Source organism: Apis laboriosa, unplaced genomic scaffold (assembly GCF_014066325.1).
Source record: "Apis laboriosa isolate Shangri-la unplaced genomic scaffold, ASM1406632v1 scaffold1_cov151, whole genome shotgun sequence".
Classification (NCBI taxonomy): domain Eukaryota; kingdom Metazoa; phylum Arthropoda; class Insecta; order Hymenoptera; family Apidae; genus Apis; species Apis laboriosa.
In genome coordinates this window covers 5,337,776-5,353,172 of record NW_025222279.1, presented here as the reverse complement: position 1 = coordinate 5,353,172, position 15,397 = coordinate 5,337,776, and the positions used below count along the sequence as shown (strand labels likewise).

General features: G+C 35.4%; 3 protein-coding genes across 3 annotated transcripts in view; 1 reads left to right on the top strand and 2 right to left on the bottom strand.

Moving 5' to 3' along the window:
* Nucleotides 1-472: 472 nt before the first annotated feature.
* LOC122712299 (ribosomal RNA small subunit methyltransferase NEP1) lies at nucleotides 473-1,762 on the bottom strand. The gene is made up of 4 exons (XM_043931832.1): nucleotides 1,389-1,762; nucleotides 1,002-1,245; nucleotides 733-941; nucleotides 473-665 (listed from the first exon to the last, which is right to left on the bottom strand). The coding sequence occupies exons 1-4, from the start codon at nucleotides 1,524-1,526 to the stop codon at nucleotides 552-554; spliced, it is 705 nt and encodes a 234-aa protein (XP_043787767.1). The 5' UTR covers nucleotides 1,527-1,762; the 3' UTR covers nucleotides 473-551.
* Nucleotides 1,763-2,634: 872 nt separating this feature from the next.
* Nucleotides 2,635-7,884, bottom strand: LOC122712317 (uncharacterized protein PFB0765w). The gene is made up of 10 exons (XM_043931859.1): nucleotides 7,794-7,884; nucleotides 6,232-6,353; nucleotides 5,967-6,113; nucleotides 5,767-5,868; nucleotides 5,478-5,663; nucleotides 5,261-5,376; nucleotides 4,544-4,897; nucleotides 4,284-4,428; nucleotides 3,100-3,252; nucleotides 2,635-2,853 (listed from the first exon to the last, which is right to left on the bottom strand). Exons 1-10 carry the CDS (start codon nucleotides 7,882-7,884, stop codon nucleotides 2,635-2,637), a joined length of 1,635 nt encoding a protein of 544 aa, XP_043787794.1.
* A 1,772-nt stretch (nucleotides 7,885-9,656) lies between these two features.
* LOC122712428 (neurogenic locus Notch protein) overlaps nucleotides 9,657-15,397 on the top strand; it is a 240,376-nt gene continuing 234,635 nt past the window's right edge. Inside the window, exon 1 of the mRNA XM_043932113.1 lies at nucleotides 9,657-9,771. Within this exon, the coding sequence (XP_043788048.1) occupies nucleotides 9,657-9,771 (115 nt within the window). The remainder of the gene's footprint in view (nucleotides 9,772-15,397) is intronic.

Sequence of the window (15,397 nt, the reverse complement as noted above, 5' to 3'; positions counted from 1 at the left end):
AGATTAACGACCATTTTGGCTTTGATGACGTAATGAAATACGAAAGTCAAAAAAGAAACTAGATATTTAGGACCTGATGCCAATGCACACGTTAGCATCCTTCCGGTCAACATCAACTCTATCACGTTCTAAATAGCGATTGGTGTACTTTTGTATACTATACTAGATGAACCAATCGTTTAAAAACCAATATTGATGAGTCATTCTCTTTAGGATTTTCCATTGAAAATTGCGCAACACTATATGATGTTTATTTTTCTTGTTCATAAACGAATGAATATCTAAATACAAAAGAATTATATTGTATCTTGAATATATAATTATTAATTATATATGGTATTTATAATACTCTATATAATAATTAAAATCATTAATCAATATAACACAATTTTATAAAATTTATAAAATATTTTTATTCATATTTCTATATAATTTTTTTTTCTTTTTATTTTTAATCATAATAAAACAAAAATTATATATAATATGAAAAATAATGAAAAATCTTGAAGATTAAATTACATAAATAATATAATATTCATATCCATTTGATATTATATTATTCTCCATACTTCTTCGAATGCTGTGCATAATTTGCTACATGTTAAAGCACCAGATAAAGGATAATTACTTATAGATATAGTATCTTCTATATAATCTGGCTTTACCTGTAATTTTAATTGACATACGATATATGAAATAGAATATATATATTCATTCATTTATATAACATACCTGTCCATGTGCCATTGCACCTACTACAATAGCAATTGGTTCATCAAGAGGAACTAATTCTCGTGAATTTTGTATTTTATTTGCATTAAATGACATCGCAATTTTACGACATCCAACAGGTAAATGATCAGTAATTGGATTTTTAATTACTTTTAACAATTTCATTGGACCATCAGATGCACGAACATTAAACTTGTGTAATAATTGTACTGTAAAATATAAGAAAAATTAAATATTAAAAATAAAATTTTTCAATGTATAATTTTTACCCATTAGGCCAGCAAAACGTTTAAATGTTCTTGGTATCCTGGTTTGTGGATTTATTTCTATTAATACATTTTTTTCTGTATGTATATAAACTTGTAAAAGTCCAGCTCTATTCAATGGACTATCCATTAACATTAGTAGACATTGATGAGTAATATCTGGTCGACATGTACCAGGATCTTTATTATTTTTTTTTAATATATTAATGTGATCATCACAATTCAATAATTCAAAACTATTTCCAACCTAAACAAACTTAAAATTTCAATAAAACTTTTTACTATTTATATATAATGAAATTATAATAAAGCATTTATAATAAAATATACTTTTCAATTAATTAAAACTGAAAATTTATTTTAGAAGTTGTGAATAAAACATAACCTTACCTTAACGGATTCTAATTGAGCTTTTTCTAAAATAACAATTAAACGTTTCTCTTGATTTTTAATGTGAGCGATATGAAGATGTTTCGGAGCTGGATCATATTCAAAATCTTCTTTTCGATTCTTACGTTTTTGCCCCATTTTTTTGTATTTATTAGAAATAAGAACTTTTACTTCTATATCATATACATTAACATGCAATGCATATAGTATTATATACACAAACGATATAGAGAATAGACTTATATTCTCATACAATTTTATGTTCCACGTTCTGAAATACCGATTGCAGAAAATCAAAATGTTTAGTATAATTTTTTAAATACATGCAAGAATTATATTTAATTCAATCACAAAACTTGATTAGATAAAAAAGATAATAAAGTCAAATATTGAAGTTACTTTCATGTATAAATTTTATAAAAAAAAATATAGATAAGAAGATAAATAAATAGTAGAAGAAAAATAGAGTTAAGTTAAAAAATAGAAAATCAATGCCATCTCTTCTGTCGCAGATGAAACTGTTATAAATGAGAACAAATTTAAATAATAAATAGATAAGATAAGAATTAAATTCAATTTAGTTCAATCTTTTAAATGCCAAATATATTTTTCTAAAGAATAAGTGAAAAGATACAAAATAAATTTTTATTATATATCAATACATTTTTATTTCTTATGTTTTTAGAATTTTAGTAAAATGGAATAAAAATTGAGGATTAACGCCATCCTTTGAATGATTTTTACTTTTTATTCTACATTATCCTATCTTGAAATATTTTTGTTACTCAAAAGATGGTGCTGATAATCAATTCTCAAACTATTTCTATCTTTCTTTTACTATTTTCTTTCTTTATCTATATTTGTTTCGTTTGCGATACTCCAGAGATGGCGTTGATTCCTCAATTTTTACTTTAACTCTATCTTTTTTTCACTTTGTTCACTATTTGTTCTATTTGTCTATACTTGCTTTTGGCGCGTGACCACAGACGAAGTTGTATACAATTCCTAATCTAAAGTATGCAGTAGATGTCTCAGCAATGCAATAATTTACTTTATCAGCAAATAAAACTTGGATGCTTATATGCTCAGTTGATATGTTTACTCATTCTAAATAAAGTTTAGTAATATATATTATATATTAATATATATTAATACATTATAAAGTTTGAACAGTTTTTTTCAGATCTAATATATATAAAGGAAAGAATTATTTGTACAAAATGAGATTAATTTATTATTAGAAAATTCATCTTTTAAATGTAAATCCTTTTCGACGACTTTTAATATCAACCAATTGTTGTGCCTGTTTTTTAAGATTATTTCTAGTTGGTATATCTTCTTCATCTTCGGAAAGCAATGTCGCCGGAGTTGCTGATGATGGAAATCGTGGAAAAAGTGGTCCTTCATTTGTACGTGTTGCTTTTCCTTCTACCGAAGTAGTAGTTGTAATCGATATTGTTTCCAACTAAATAATAAAAAATCAAAATGATTATAAAATAATTTTTGTAAATATAAAATAACAAATATAGAAAATAACACATAAGATTTTCAATTAAAGAATTTTATCATAAATTTTCCAAATATTTTCAACAATTTCAGTACATATGTATTACACTTTATATTTTTATATTTTTCATATTTTTCATCGTTTAACAATTACTCGCAAATTATTCTATGTAACAAATGATAAAAAATATATTTTAAAATTCACCTTATCAACTGATATTTCATCCAATATTTCCAAATACTTATCCGGTCCTCCTAGAGATTCAATAATACTCGTTGCTTTTTCATTTATTAAATCTATAAGTTGCAGAGGATTTTGAATTTTCTTTGATTCTTCGGGCAACGTATCGAATATATCCTGAAAAATTATATCTATTAATTACCTATATAATTATTATTTTTTTTTCTTTTTTAAAAACTATCCTTTTTTATTTTTTCTCCAAAATATTTATCATTTTGTTTTACAAAAAAGAAACCTTCAAATTTTGAAAATTTTCTTTAAATTTCTAAAGATGTAATTTTTATTTAAATTAGAGATTGATTTCCCAGAAAAGATATTTTGTGAACATTTGAAATTCGTATTTCTTTCTTTCTTTTTTTTTTTTTTTTCCCCCCCTTACGCGTTAGAATTTCCTTTCTCTGTTTCGAATGTTTGTCAGCACTCAATAGAGAAATGAAAGAGAAGACACAGAGGATTGCCGGACAAGTTAACGAGTAAGGGCGGCACGTACAAATTCTAGGGATCGATTGAATCAATAATTGATTTTCTCGTGGTTCGACGTGCTACCGAAGTGTTTACTTTCGATCAGGTTGAAAGGTGTTAATGCTTAGGACAGCGTGTTCTTAAGGTGAGAATTACAGGCAGGAATTGTTGAAGAAAGTTCATTGGTCAACGACGCGCCATGTCAGGGGTGTTAAATCTCCAAAGACAATATAATAGGTATGGAAACTCGAAAAGCGGTTCCATTGCTGTAACCATCATCGAAGGTGGCTTCACTAATTTAATTAGGAATTTACACGATATTTCCATCGACCATTTTAACATTTTGGTTCCTTCCAATGAGATTTGATCTTCCCCAAGTGTTAATCCATCGAGATATACGTTTGGTTTAAAGAACGAACGCGCGTTAATTGAAAATCTTTCGTTACAATGGAAGGTAATCGTTAATGGTCGATACTCGTGCCACAGAAGATTATATCCATTTATTCCTTTCGCATTTATTCCTTCCAACTTTTCCTACTTAATCATCTGAGAAACAATGTATGCAATATAAAATCCGTAATTAAAAACAAATTTATACGAAGAACATATATATATATATATATATAATGTATACAACGGGAAAACTTCGTTTTACGAAAAACGAATCAATCGAGAAAATTACTCACTCGAAATTTGTTGCACGCATTCCATAACGTCACAGTTATTTCTTGCAGCAGATCCTCCACTCTTCGTTTCTCGGTATCTGCCTTTAATTGGCGCGATCGTTGCTCGCCTATCTGACAATTCAGTTTTTCCATCTCTTCCGCGTTTCTGCGACACGCTCGAATCGTCGAGAGACAAACATAAGATTTTTTTTTTATCCTCGAGGGGAGGGAAAAAAAAAAAAAAGCACATAGGAAGGAAACATCTGAAGGAAGAAACTCACTGTTCCGCGTTCCTCGTCTCGGAGAATTTTCTCGTTTCCATCTCGTCCACGAGCCGTTGCCTTTGCTTTTCCAACTTCGTTTTCTCTTCCTCCGTGGCCACCCGCATCTTCCGCAGATTATCCTTGGTCGCCCGCTGACCCAGAAACCGGTTCAGAACGTCCTCGGTTCTCGACGCTCCGGTCGCGCAGCGAAGTTTGGCGAACGTCTCTTCCAACCGTGTCACTTCGTCCTTGCTCGCGTCCTCCGTTCCTCCGTGGCTTTTCCCACGCGAGTCGAAATCGTCCCGCGGACGCGAATGGAATATCATCTTTTCCAAACGCTCGAGTTCCTTCTTTCGTTCTAACACTCGCTCCCTGATCTCATAGACAGACGATTCAATTTAATTCTTAATATTTATTCATTATTTATATATGTCCATATATGTATTTCTTTTTTAAAAACTATCCTTTTTTATTTTTTCTCCAAAGTATTTATCATTTTGTTTTACAAAAATGAAACCTTCAAATTTTGAAAATTTTCTTTAAATTTCTAAAGATGTAATTTTTATTTAAATTAGAGATTGATTTCCCAGAAAAGATATTTTGTGAACATTTGAAATTCGTATTTCTTTCTTTATATTATTAATATTCCCTCAGATTTAAGAAGTCGCTTTATTAAGAGAAAAAAAAAAAAGGAAGAAAAAGAAGGAAGGAAATTCTGTTCGAATATTTTCAAACCTGTATTCCTCGAGAACGGCGTGTCTCTCTTTGCTGCAATTCGTAATTTCGATCTCTTCCTTTATCAACATTCCCTGCATATTATCTTTCAAAGCAATAGCTTCCTCTCTCACCCCCTGCATACACATACTATTATATACATACCGTATCGTACAATATTTCTCCCTATAAGGGAGAATTTTTACTCTTCAAGGACGATCGAAATTTTCTTCCTTGCCTGAAGACGTTTCGTCTCGCTCTCCCGTTCCTTTATTTCGTCCTCCAAATTTTTCAAAATAGACGCATAGAACACGGATTTTCTCTTTAAATCGGAGCACACAGACGTGTATCTCATACGCGTTATATTCGCCTTTATTTGCATCATCCTCACATGCTCCAAACGTACTTCCAACTTGACGATCTTCTGTATATATATATATATATATGTGTTCAACGAAGATTCAGATAGAATATTCTTACGATACGATATCTTTACGAGATGTTTATCTCAACTTCTTTCAACTTACGTTTCTCAACGGATTCTCTATCTTCTTCTTAAATATCTTGCGCATCTTATTGCTCATCAATCGGCTGTACTCGTCCAACAACGAGCGCAATCTCTGTTGCCGCTTAGAGAAAGAAATATATTTGCAACGTTCGCGTGAAATAATTTTTTTTTTTTCGAGAGAGAGAGAGAGAGAGAGAGAGAGAAAGATCGGTATCTCACCTCGTTGCGCTGATACTTAATTAGATCGTGCCTCTTTCTTAACCGTACATTGTCCTCCTGCACCCTGGCGATTGTCTCATCTAAATTGCGTTTTTTCCCATAGGCAGAAGACTCGCTCCCCGTGCGAACTCTCGATTTTCCCTCATTCTGAAATGAATAAGAGGGAAGGTTGGAGGGGGGGGGGTTAAAGAAAAAAATTTTCACGCCGACGGACGATATCTCGAAATCGCGATTTTCAACTTCGATCATCACATTTAATAATTACGTTCTGCGTGTTTGCGTACTCCACGTACAGTTCTTTGATGCTTTGCTTGAGAGTCGTAATTTTCTCCGCATATTCATGCTTCTTAGCTTCGTATTCTTCGAAATTCGCTTTCCTTTGTCCCTCTGTGAACATAAGGCACACGCTTGATTATTAACACATCTTGTATCGTATACGATGCCCGATAATATCTATTCCTCGTCGAGAAACGCTTATGAGCAAAATTGTTTGTACCTATTTCTTGCGTTTCTTTTAGTGTGTTTTATATAGCCGAGGAATGTTGTTTTAAACGAGATGCAATTTTACTTGTCAATATCGTATGAATAGTGTTTAGTGAATTTTTACCCCGTCGAAACGTTATTTTGCTCCGTTGAAAAATATGTTTTATATCGCCTGGAATCTAATCGATTTTTTTCTCTCTCTCTCTCTTCTTAAAATATATATATATAGATAGATAGATATATATAGATAGATATATATATAGATAGATATATAGATATATATAGAAATATATATATATATATATATATATAGATAAAGAGAACGGAGAAATAATTAAGCTATAAAAGGAGATAAAACGGTTTCTATAATAATAGCCGAAGGATAGATGGAAGAAACGCGAGTCGTGACTGAACTGATGATTGCGATGGATCGAGTCATGATCAAGATTATTTTGCATGTACATCTTAAGCAAGCTAAATTGCCCAAATTGCTTAAATCGACGTCACGATTTCCCGCAAAAGTGACTTTGTTTAAGGAAACTTGCCATCGGTTGCTCATATTGTCCTTTCGAGTGACGCAAGGAATGTAGGATACGATAATCGTAGTATCGTTTCTTCTACGATCAATATCAATAAAAAAATCCTTATTTATTTTAGATTTACAGTTACTTTTGAACAATCTTCAGTCGATCAGTAATGATTCGATTCTTTAATTATACAATTTTTATTTTTTAACGCAATTTTGTAAACTAATTTTATCGTATACAATATAATATAATATAATTAGAGTTGAATGTTCAAATTATAAACGAGAATAATAATCAACGAGATTATTTATTTGATTTATGCAACACGCATCTATAATAATTCTCCGATTGATCGATTATTTTAAATAAAAAAATAAGGAGATACCGTATTTCATATATAAATGTTCGAATTCTTCAACCGATACGATACCGGTTTACGTTTTAATAGAAACGGTTAGTGTAGAATATTCTCCTTATAATTAACATTTTGATATAAGTACATCGATAAACCGATGGAAATTTTGTTTTTTCTCTCCGCGAAGAAGGCATGTGACAAGAACGTTTCTTTCTGAACTTCTAGTCTTTCCGGTTAAACGTGTTCTTATGTATCTCCGTATGCAATCAGGAACTGGCTTGGGAAATAAACGCTAACGAATTGTTTTCTTTTTCTAGAGAGAACGGCACTACGCGAACAACATCGTGGCAAATATATGAATATTAAACGAGATCAAGAGAACAAGATTATAAGATTTTAGATTTTTTTTCCACAATTTTTCCACGATCTTTTTCAGATCTTTCAGAGAAGAAATGGATTTACCTGATAATTGGATCTTTTTCTTGATTTCCACGATTTTCTTGTTCAAATCGTTTAATTTATTGTCCATGGTAGGTTCTAACGGATCGGACATGATTCCAGGCGAGAACTTGCAAAGCAATCTGCTTATTTTATCGACTCAATAGTACTTGGCGTTGTCCTGGCAACAGCATAGCGAGGAACTCAGTTCCTGGTGTCATGCGTAAACGTGTAATTTATGATAAATACCATGCATATTATTTTCATAAGCCTTTAAAATATGCGTTTTAATTTTTATCGTCATGGTTAATTAAGAATACCTAATAGACACGCATAAGTAGATGCTAGCTGGAGTAAAACTAGCTGGCGATAACTTTAAATCGATATCGAATCCGTTTCGAAGAAATTAAATTTTTAATTTTTATTAACGAATAAACTTAAAGTTAATTGATAAAAATTGTCGGTTCGAGCCGAGTGTGATTTTCGAACACTCGGCGAAAACACGCTGTTGCTGCCGCTCTCGATGGCGCAACATCTCGCCCGACCATGCATCGTTCGCAGATGTTTGCGGTTCGATGATAGGGTTAATCGTTCCATTAATAAAAACTAACGACCAGGGTTTATTTACAGTTTCGTGAGTGTATCTCGCGTGCCTTTGGGAACACAAAAGGGGAAAGCAATTCGTAAGGCTTCGTCTGTTGAATGGGCTTAAAGGAGAGGGCACCGAATTATAATTCCGCATTTGTATTCGTTAAGGCGGCAGCCGCGCCTGGCGGCGGCTACGCTGGCGATGAATTTCGCGTTACACGCAATCAACCGCTGGAAGGTTAATTAATGATCAGACATGCTTGGCCAGTACTCGACGGGGCCTCATACACATCGGCGTCTTGGCACTTTATAACTGACCACGTTCGTTGCGTTCCGTTTGCCGCTTGAATTCTAGAGAAGCGTCACGCGCGATGGCGTTAGATTTCAATCCGGATGAGAATCAGGGATTCGATCCACAGTTGAGGCTCGAATTCGTGAAATCGATTGAAAAATAATCAATTGAAAAATACAAAAAAAAAAAAAAAAAAATACAACGAGGAAAAACGGTTTAATCGGCGTTATATACTTTTGTAAATGTATACTTTTAATTATTAACCTTGATATCGAGATAATTAAATTAGCTTCGTTAGATTGTTTGTCCTTGCGCGAAGTGTAATATAACGAAAAAAGTGTAATATAAAACGAGAAAAGAGAATTTATTTGATTGAAATTTACATATATAATCGAAATGATGATAAACGTTTGTAGGATAAAATTTATTATCGGCGAAATACGATATATTTACGAGTATTAAAAAACTCGTGTTATTGAAATTATTTTTTAATATTTATAATACTATAATACGTAATTTAACGTAGAAAGAAAATTCGTAACGTAGTTATAAAATTAATTTTCGTAAATATAAATATAAAAATAATTTTTAACTGGGTAAAAATTCTTGTATAACCAAAAATATAATATGTGCGGGCTACGGCTCGATTCCCTTGTAGCTATATTCCTATTGGGTCACGTCGTCAGCCATCCTATGGTGGCGTAGTAATACAGCCGTTGAAGGCAGGTGCGCGCGCACTGGGGAACTACTTTCAGCGCGTTAAGCGAACAATAGGGATCCCAGAAGTGTTTCGGACGCGGTCGTGTTCGTATACGGTTGCCGCATGCTTTTTTCTCGTATTGCCTCGCGTGAACGTGTATACACTTTTACTGGACGTATCGGAGGTGACAGATTTCGGACGATGTGCGTGGTCAAGTGACGGTACGCGGATTTTATACTGAAGTGCACCGAAGTGTTGGTTCTCTCTAGTGTGTGCGCCCAAGCCCCGATGAGTGTGTGTCTACCCGATGTGTGTGGATAAAATTCACGGCATCATGTTGCCACGACGAAAATTGGATTACGCATCGATGGCGTGTCTCCTTCTGCCTCTGTTTATCGTCGTTTCTCTCCCCGCGGTATCCGGTAAGTGTATTTACGCATCTCTTCTAAGAATTTGCGTCGCGTTCGCTACGGAGTCAGTTTGAAGTCGTTGTTCGCCACATGTCGCTGCTAGGCAACAGGTCACGAAACAACGCTGAGCGCCGGCGCGTTGGACGCTTATATGTTAACTGACATTCGGCGTTTTTTTCGAACGTTCACTCTATTAAGCGTCTTACAAATCGTTTGAGGTCAAAACGTTGAAAGATTAACGAACGATTTCTTTCATATAATTGGTATTCCGAAGCGATGTCGGACATTGTCGTGCTTTCAATTACTACCTGTCTCAAAAATATTGATCATGTCAGTATGCTTGTCCTGCTCGTCGCGTCTTTCTTTTGCGAAATGTATAATATTTCTTAATAACTTTTTTTCTTATTTTTCGTTCGTCGTATATAGACAAATCAGAATATTATACAATAAGGTTATACTTCTAGAAGGGAGATTACGATTATTATTCTATATGAAAATTAAATTATATTTCTTTATTTGTTGATATCTGTATAGGGAAATTTCTTTTAACGCTTTTATCGGATTTTTATATTCTTGACGCATGAGTGTTAGCTTCATCGAATACACGTGGTTATGTTACTGTCACAGTGGTGCTCAATTTCAATATTCGTCGATAAGCGTGTGCCTTGAAGTTGGTAATCCCTGAGGGACAGGTGCCCAACCCCGCTTTCCAGGAAACGAGTCTTCCTTCCCTCGTGTGCACATAAACATCCGAACCAACGTTTCGCGTCCCCGTTTCTTTTCATCTTTTTTTCACGAATAATACCGAAACTTTTTCCTTATACGCAAAAATTTTCAAAATATTTTTTTTTATTATTCTCCTATTTTATATCGCTAATTAGATTTTCGCTAATGATCTATAAATTTTGATTCAGAGGATATATATTTTTTTAAAAAAAAATACATTTTTTTTCATCGATCATGATTTGATCAAATGGTTTTACACTTTGAATTAATTATTGTGCAATCATTTTTATTCATCAAAGGTCACGAGTTACACGATTAAAGAATATGTAATTAGAATTCCACTCTTCCTCTCGAGTTGGAAAAAATCGATATTGCATCTTGCGATATACGATTTTATCACTTAAAGTCGATGTAACTCGTCTTAAAAATGCAATGAAATGAGTGATTTATATATTCGAAATAGAATAAAATTACATAAAATGAGAATTACGTGCAGTGTAATTTTATCTCTATTTTGGACAATGCAAGATGCAGAATAGTTTACAATCTTTCGATCGTTTATGATCATGAATTTTTATTTTCACTTTTCTACAACGCATAAATCTCTGTAGGCAGTGACGTAACACCGGCTCGGGCCAATGAGTACTTAGGCGGGAAGAACGTGCGGTATAGAATAATCTACCAAAGAAAGTTGGTAAAACCGAATAGTAGCGACACGCAGACGAATGCAAACTCTGATTGCAGATTGTTTTCCAATCTTATTGCATAACAAATTTCATTTTAATTCTATTCTTGATTCTTAATATTTACAAAAGAAATATCAATATTATTTTTCTCAATTTATTTTGAATATAAGATATTCAAAGTATTTTTTCTCCATTTCTCAAATTATACAATAACATCGATTTAAAATATTTCATAAATTTAATTTTAACGATGGATCGACCGATAATGATCATTGTTAATTCTCTCAATCGTAAAGAAAATTTAATTTTTAAAAATGCCTCTCATAAATTTTGATATTCCTTTCGTCTGTTGGATAAAGAAAGGGGGAAAAAATTTTGATATCACGGGATTACGTTCTGGAATGTTCTCCGATTGAGTCAGGTTGGCAGTCGCTTCCGAGAGCAGAGCGAGGACCTCGCCTCGAGTCTGTTACTTTGCGTTGAGATATTCTGAATGCGGCATGGCGGCAATTCTCCAGACGTTCGCCGTTCTTATGTTCTCAGGCTTTCTCTTCTCTCTCTCCTTAGGAAACGATTCGCCCCGGACTTAACGTGCTTTCACACAAAACCACGCGTCGCCCGTGCGCCGTTACAAGTAACACGTTCATTTTCACGAGTCCAACTCGCGATTGGCAGATTACAAAAATTTAATTCTTTTAATTCTCCTTTAATAAATTATTAACCAGATCTTGGATCAGAAATATATTATTCGAATCGAGATAAAAATCATTATTCACGACGACTCATATTTTTAAACGCAAGATTCTTACGATACTTTTATCAAATATCTCTGAACCTGAAACGATTGGATAAAATTTTGAATAAAACGTTCCGTGTCGTAACTCCAACCTATCTCGATCCTTTGAGATCCTTTGGTCTTTAGAGGCCATTGTTGCGATTAACATTTTCGGAGTCGGTATTCACTCTTTCTATATCACGTAACTACCAGAGACACTCGAAACCGGCACGGCTTAGAATCCGACGTGCGATCGACCTGTAACCGGTTCCTCGTTCCCTTTCATCGATTCAGGGGCCACACGAGCCTTCCGTGCACACGTGCATACACATGAATGCAACTTGAGAAACGCGTGCACGATGATACTAAAGTCTGCCAACCGTCTCTCTCTCTGCCGTTCACTTTAGGGGCAAACACGTTCTCCAAGAAAGGTCACAATTTGACGATCGTTCCACGATCCGTGCGGAATCGAACGGAGCTGGTTTTTCTCTCGCTCGCTCGAAAAAGAAAAGGAGATCGCTCCTTAATTTAGTCCTCTAGAGGATGTTACTCGGCTCGGTTCGCGATAATTCGCACTCGTGGCAAATATTTTAGCGGATGATAATACGATCGGCGATGACGAAACCGGATTGGCCCTCTCGATCAGCTTTTCCATCAGAGAGCCATTAAACACAGCTCGAGTCACGCTCTTGGTCTTGACTCGAGGATGGATACCGATACTTTCCTCCTCTTCCTCCCGATCGTCCCGTCCGTTTTCACCGTGATGCCGACATTGAAGAAAGACGAGAGATAGTCGGTATCTCGCGGCATCTGTTAACTAAAAGGGCAAGATCTCTCCGCCTCTCCGCCTCTTACGCCCGACCTAGCCTATACGCCACGCGGCCATTTGCATTCGTCTTAACTCCCTCCCCCCTTCTTTCCCCCTCGTCCTCCCTTTTCCCCCGCGTGTTGTTGGCGCATAGCGTAAAACCGCATAATTAAGGACCTTGGCTACCGTACGTCCATCCGTTCCTTCCGTTCTTTCGTTTCCCTATGCCAGTTACGTCTCCCCGTCCGGAGAGAGATCCGTGCTGCTCTTCGGTATCGTGCAAGAATCGAGGATTGTGCCGTCAGTCAACGGAAGGACAGCCGCGAGCCCTTATAAAGCACCAAAGGATCTATCCTGCGTATGTAGATTTCCAAGAAGAAGCTCGGGCTAGCTAGGGAAGAGGAGAGTTTCTTTTCTTTTTTTTTTTTCTCTCCTTCTTTTTTCAAACAAGGGAGGGAAGAGCAGGAAGGCGCGTCGAAAGCGTCTTCGTGCAAACGTTGATCAGCCCTTTGCATACCTCGAGCTCGAGTCCTATCCATATAACGGTGAGAGATAAAAAAAAAAGAGCGAAAATCTCACGATCTCTTTTTTCTAGTAAAAATTTTCAAGTTTCATCTTCATGGAAGAATATTATATTTTCATTATTCTTCCGCGAATAATCCCCTTTCTCGAAACATTTTTTTCAATCTTCCCGTATCGCGTTTCCTCGACGAGGAATATATAACGTTATTATAAAAGATTAACGAGAAATTATTCGACCACTCACGAGGAATTTTCTCACAAGTATCAAGCGCGAATTCCATTCTGGGTAGATGGAGATAGTAAATTCGCTATCGTTTCCAACGATCGTTCCTTTCGTGATAAATTAATTCGCGAAACTATAGCGAGGGAGGGGGAAGCGAGTGGCGAGAAGACCATTGCGTTTTCTTTCTTACGCGAATACGAGACACGTGGAAATGGTTTCACGGAGGGCGGACTCGAATCGGTTCTAAAATCGATTATTTCCCTGGCCACGAGCACGGACAAAGATACTCGTTATTCCCCTGGCTCGGTATGCCCGTTTTTCCCAAGAGGAGGATCGCGAGGATACGCGAAAGGCTCGTTCTTAGGTCAATGCGATCGTATCTATTAATCATTCGATTCCTTCCCTCCGTCTCGCTCTTTCTCCACGGGCGTAAGAGCGTGTGCACAGTCACTCTTTCGTCTGATAAATGGCAATGAGCGCCACGGCAAAGCGAATGTTTTACACGAGGCTAATCGCCGACTGACTAATAACTTTTCTCCCGGCGAACGGTCATGGGAATCTGCCTATATGCAAGATTTTACAATTTGCCAATATTTTCGAAAACTTTCCACCCTTTCTTTCCATTAGTTCCAGTAATCCCTTTTCATATCTTTTCATATCGGAACGGAGGGGATATTACCGTTTTTCTACTTTATTATTTATTTTTCATAATTTTTTTCAAAGATAGATCATAGAAAATTTCAAAAGTACAATTTTTTTTTTTTTTTTTAATTGTAGACATTGCTTTCTCCCCGTTCTTTCTAGAAGAATTCTTTAAAAATTTTCAGACAACAGATTCGAGGATATTTTATTCGGTTAGGAATTGGCATTTACTAACCGTTTTGCATCGATGTCATTGGTCAATAATAATAACCATAAAATATATCTGCCGTCCGGTTTGTTTCAACTGCCCTGGCAGTTCAACTTTTATTGCCATCCGCTCTTTTTTATAATATCTTATTAATCCTGGGTGAATTATTTCAAGTGGACGAAACAGGCCATATCGTTTTATCAGATACTTGTTCGCGGCAACCGTTCATAAACCGAGTCGTAAATTTAATGTACTCCAACTCTTATTTTATTCGTTCGAATCGTGGATCGTAAAATTTGGATTGGGGAAAATGAGTCGTAAGATCATGCGTTGGGGCGCATCGATGGTATATTAGATATATTTTTCCATTCTTCACTTCTCGAGTTTTCGAGATAAATGAGATACGTTGCAATTAACGTCGTGGAACGTTGACTTGATTAATTTTTCACGCGGTCAGCGGAGCCTTGCGTCTGAAAACAAGAACCCCCCCCCTCTCTGCTCGTAGACACGCTTGTTGATTCGTATTACATGCTCGCACGACGGAACAATCGAAAGCCACGCTTGCGAGGTTAACGTTCCATTAAAACGAACCGACTGTATTTTTTTCACTACCGTATTGTTCCGTCTTAAAAATAAAATACCGATATTAGACACGATATTAAAAGAAATCGGTCAACACCAAAGTATACCCTATAACAACCCGACCAAAGATTAATTAAATTATCTTTCCAACTATTCACCCTCGAATCATCTCGACGAGATCGATCCGCTAAAAGAAAAATCATCCTCGATTTCTTCGCTGCGTCGTAAAAATGTTTAGTTCTTCTTCCGTTTCCTCTCAGAATTCCTCGCGATTGGAATACAACGTTTCGCAATTTGTAAGCGAGAGAGACGACTCGCTTCTCGACCAGCGTCCCCACTTCTTCCCTTGGCGCGAGCGAGATACGAAATTTCGCAGGCAGAATTCTTACATATATATATACACGAAGCGAATGGAAATTGGTGGATGTCGAGGATGGCCGACGCCGAGTTATCAACCGGCCGAAGC